The sequence below is a fragment of the Mizuhopecten yessoensis genome, unplaced genomic scaffold (genome assembly GCF_002113885.1).
Source record: "Mizuhopecten yessoensis strain PY_sf001 unplaced genomic scaffold, ASM211388v2 scaffold714573, whole genome shotgun sequence".
Lineage (NCBI taxonomy): Eukaryota > Metazoa > Mollusca > Bivalvia > Pectinida > Pectinidae > Mizuhopecten > Mizuhopecten yessoensis.
In genome coordinates, this window is record NW_018479188.1 from 2343 (window position 1) to 4612 (window position 2270).

General features: G+C 34.0%; 1 protein-coding gene across 1 annotated transcript; it reads left to right on the forward strand.

Annotated features, from left to right (window-relative positions):
- Nucleotides 1-46: 46 nt before the first annotated feature.
- LOC110440988 lies at nt 47-1578 on the forward strand. The gene is made up of 2 exons (XM_021484097.1): nt 47-553; nt 1353-1578. Exons 1-2 carry the CDS (start codon nt 115-117, stop codon nt 1568-1570), a joined length of 657 nt encoding a protein of 218 aa, XP_021339772.1. The 5' UTR covers nt 47-114; the 3' UTR covers nt 1571-1578.
- The last annotated feature ends 692 nt before the right edge of the window (nt 1579-2270 follow it).

Here is a 2270-nt window from a genome sequence, read left to right on the forward strand (position 1 = left end):
GTTTGCGGTCACAGGGAGATAACTCTAGTTGAAATCTCCGATTCATTTGAGCGCTTGATTACGGTGTTGTTGCTAACATAAACATTCTGATACTGATCGTCGATCGTCTGCAAAATGTTAAGATCTAAAAAAGGAAAATTTCAGTCTAAACAATCTTTTCTTAAACAATTGAAAGCCAAAGAGTCGAAAAGCAATTCATTGGTAAGTCACCCCGTTGATGAGCCAACAAAAGAAGACCACAACTATGATGTAAACACTGGATCGGTGCTCTCGGATCTCGAACTTGGGGCAAGTTGTACAGTTGACCCAGCACGAGATGACAGCTGGAAGACGGGTAGACGAATAGTCGAGCTACACTCCTTAGCCCAACAGATGTATTGCATCTCGTGTGATTCTCGACTACACCTGAGCGACATTGAGAGCGAGAGAAGATATGGACTAGGTAGCATACTATTCATACGATGCCAGAACAGTGTGTGCAGTTCACTGAATGATGTCAAAACTGGAAAAAGAAACAACGGAACATTTGACATCAATTCCAAACTAGCACTAGGTAATCCCAATGTTTTTATGTTTAGATTTCAATACCATACAAAAAAAAATCTGAAAACAGTATTTGGAACCAATTATGTAACTTAGGGGTTGGTGTTATGTGGATTTTTTTTAATTCAGTTTTGCAAATAAAATATATTCTGTTTCGACTTTGTAAGAAAAATTATTGATTGTAGATTTACAGTAGTTGGAGGGGGGGAAAATGTAAGCCAGTTAAATGGTTGTCTTCAAAGTCCCAAGAATAAAAACATCCTGCACCCACATATATACAAAAAGAATGGTTGGTACATTCTAAATACCCCATTCTTTTTAATGAATTTAAATTGAAAAAACTTCAGCAAATTACATTAAAATGTAGACATTGTACTTGATGCCAGAAAAATATTGCTTTCAAGTTCCAATAAAAACTAGTTTCATATAACAGACTTTTTGCTATTACGGCAGTTTATTTTTTGGCTCAAAAATTTATCAATTTTTCTCCTGTCTGAGGCCAAGTTTTTTTCTTCATTTCTTAGCAGGCCAGAATATACTTTTTCCAAAAACACCCCTAATTTGATTTCTTATTCAACTAGTAATTGTATGACAAGCTTGAGTGATTTTTTAGCTCATTGAATAAGAATTATTAGGACAATGTTCATGTACATTCATTAACTTCTCGTCAAATTCTTGAACTTAAAAATGAATTTGACAATTATAATTTTAATAATTGATTGATATTTCTGTTGATACATTTAATGTACTTAAAAATGTGACTGTTCCATGAAGAAATTGTTCTTATTAATATGTTTGCAATTTTTTAGCCATGATACACACAGGAATGGGCCCAGTGCAAGTAAACAACCTGCTGGCAACTCTAAATTTACCACCAGTTGTACCGTCCACTCTCAAGAGAAGGGAACACAAGATTGACACAACCCTGGAGACCATTGCAAAAAAATCATGTCTTGATGCTCAAAAGGAAGAAATTGAAAAGGGAAATGGAAAGGTAAAAATGTATACATATACTTTAGGAAATTAAGCAACTCAAATTTCCAATGACTATATATACATTCATGAAGTCATTTTTATATTTTAATGCAAAGTAATTATATTTTCTTTATTTAAAGGGGGAACATGACAGGGATGAAAATTAAGAATTTCAATAAAGTACATCAGTTCATATTTTCGGTAGCCCAAGTATTATATGAGCAACCAAAAACTGTGCAAAAAATTAGTAGCTCGGGGCAAACTTTTGATGCCATGTACCACTGGGCCCCTCCTTGTTTTCATTCCTGTGTCACGTCTCTACCCTGCACCTAAATCTGCTCATGTAAAAACAGTTTTGGGTTATTTGAAAAAATATACATGTTTGTGTTTCTTCTGGCCAATAGCCTAACAAATGGTGTGATTTTGAATGACTGAATTAGTCAGGGGGAAAATGTCAGTGCTTGTATTTGATAGACTTCTTCACCAGGTATTTTTATATACTACAGTATTAGGGATTTTGTGTCATAACCTGGAATATATTTTTTTTCATTATAAACATCAAATATGAGTATTTTTTGTAGTTTTTCCACTGATAAGTTTCACTTGATCATGCATACACTGCTTAATTTTTAATTGTTGAACATAACACAAATTGTTTAGTGTACATGTATTGAAGATATGTATGTATTTTTTTAAAGGTGGAAGTCAGCTTTGACGGTGGGTGGCAGAAAAGGGGTACAGGTTGGAATTAT

Bases quoted from the DNA above. Each gene is read 5' to 3' on its own strand.
- LOC110440988 (XM_021484097.1), top strand. From the start codon at position 115: ATGTTAAGATCTAAAAAAGGAAAATTTCAGTCTAAACAATCTTTTCTT. The intron at 554-1,352 runs GTAATCCCAATG...GCAATTTTTTAG, and splicing joins CAATTCCAAACTAGCACTAG to CCATGATACACACAGGAATG.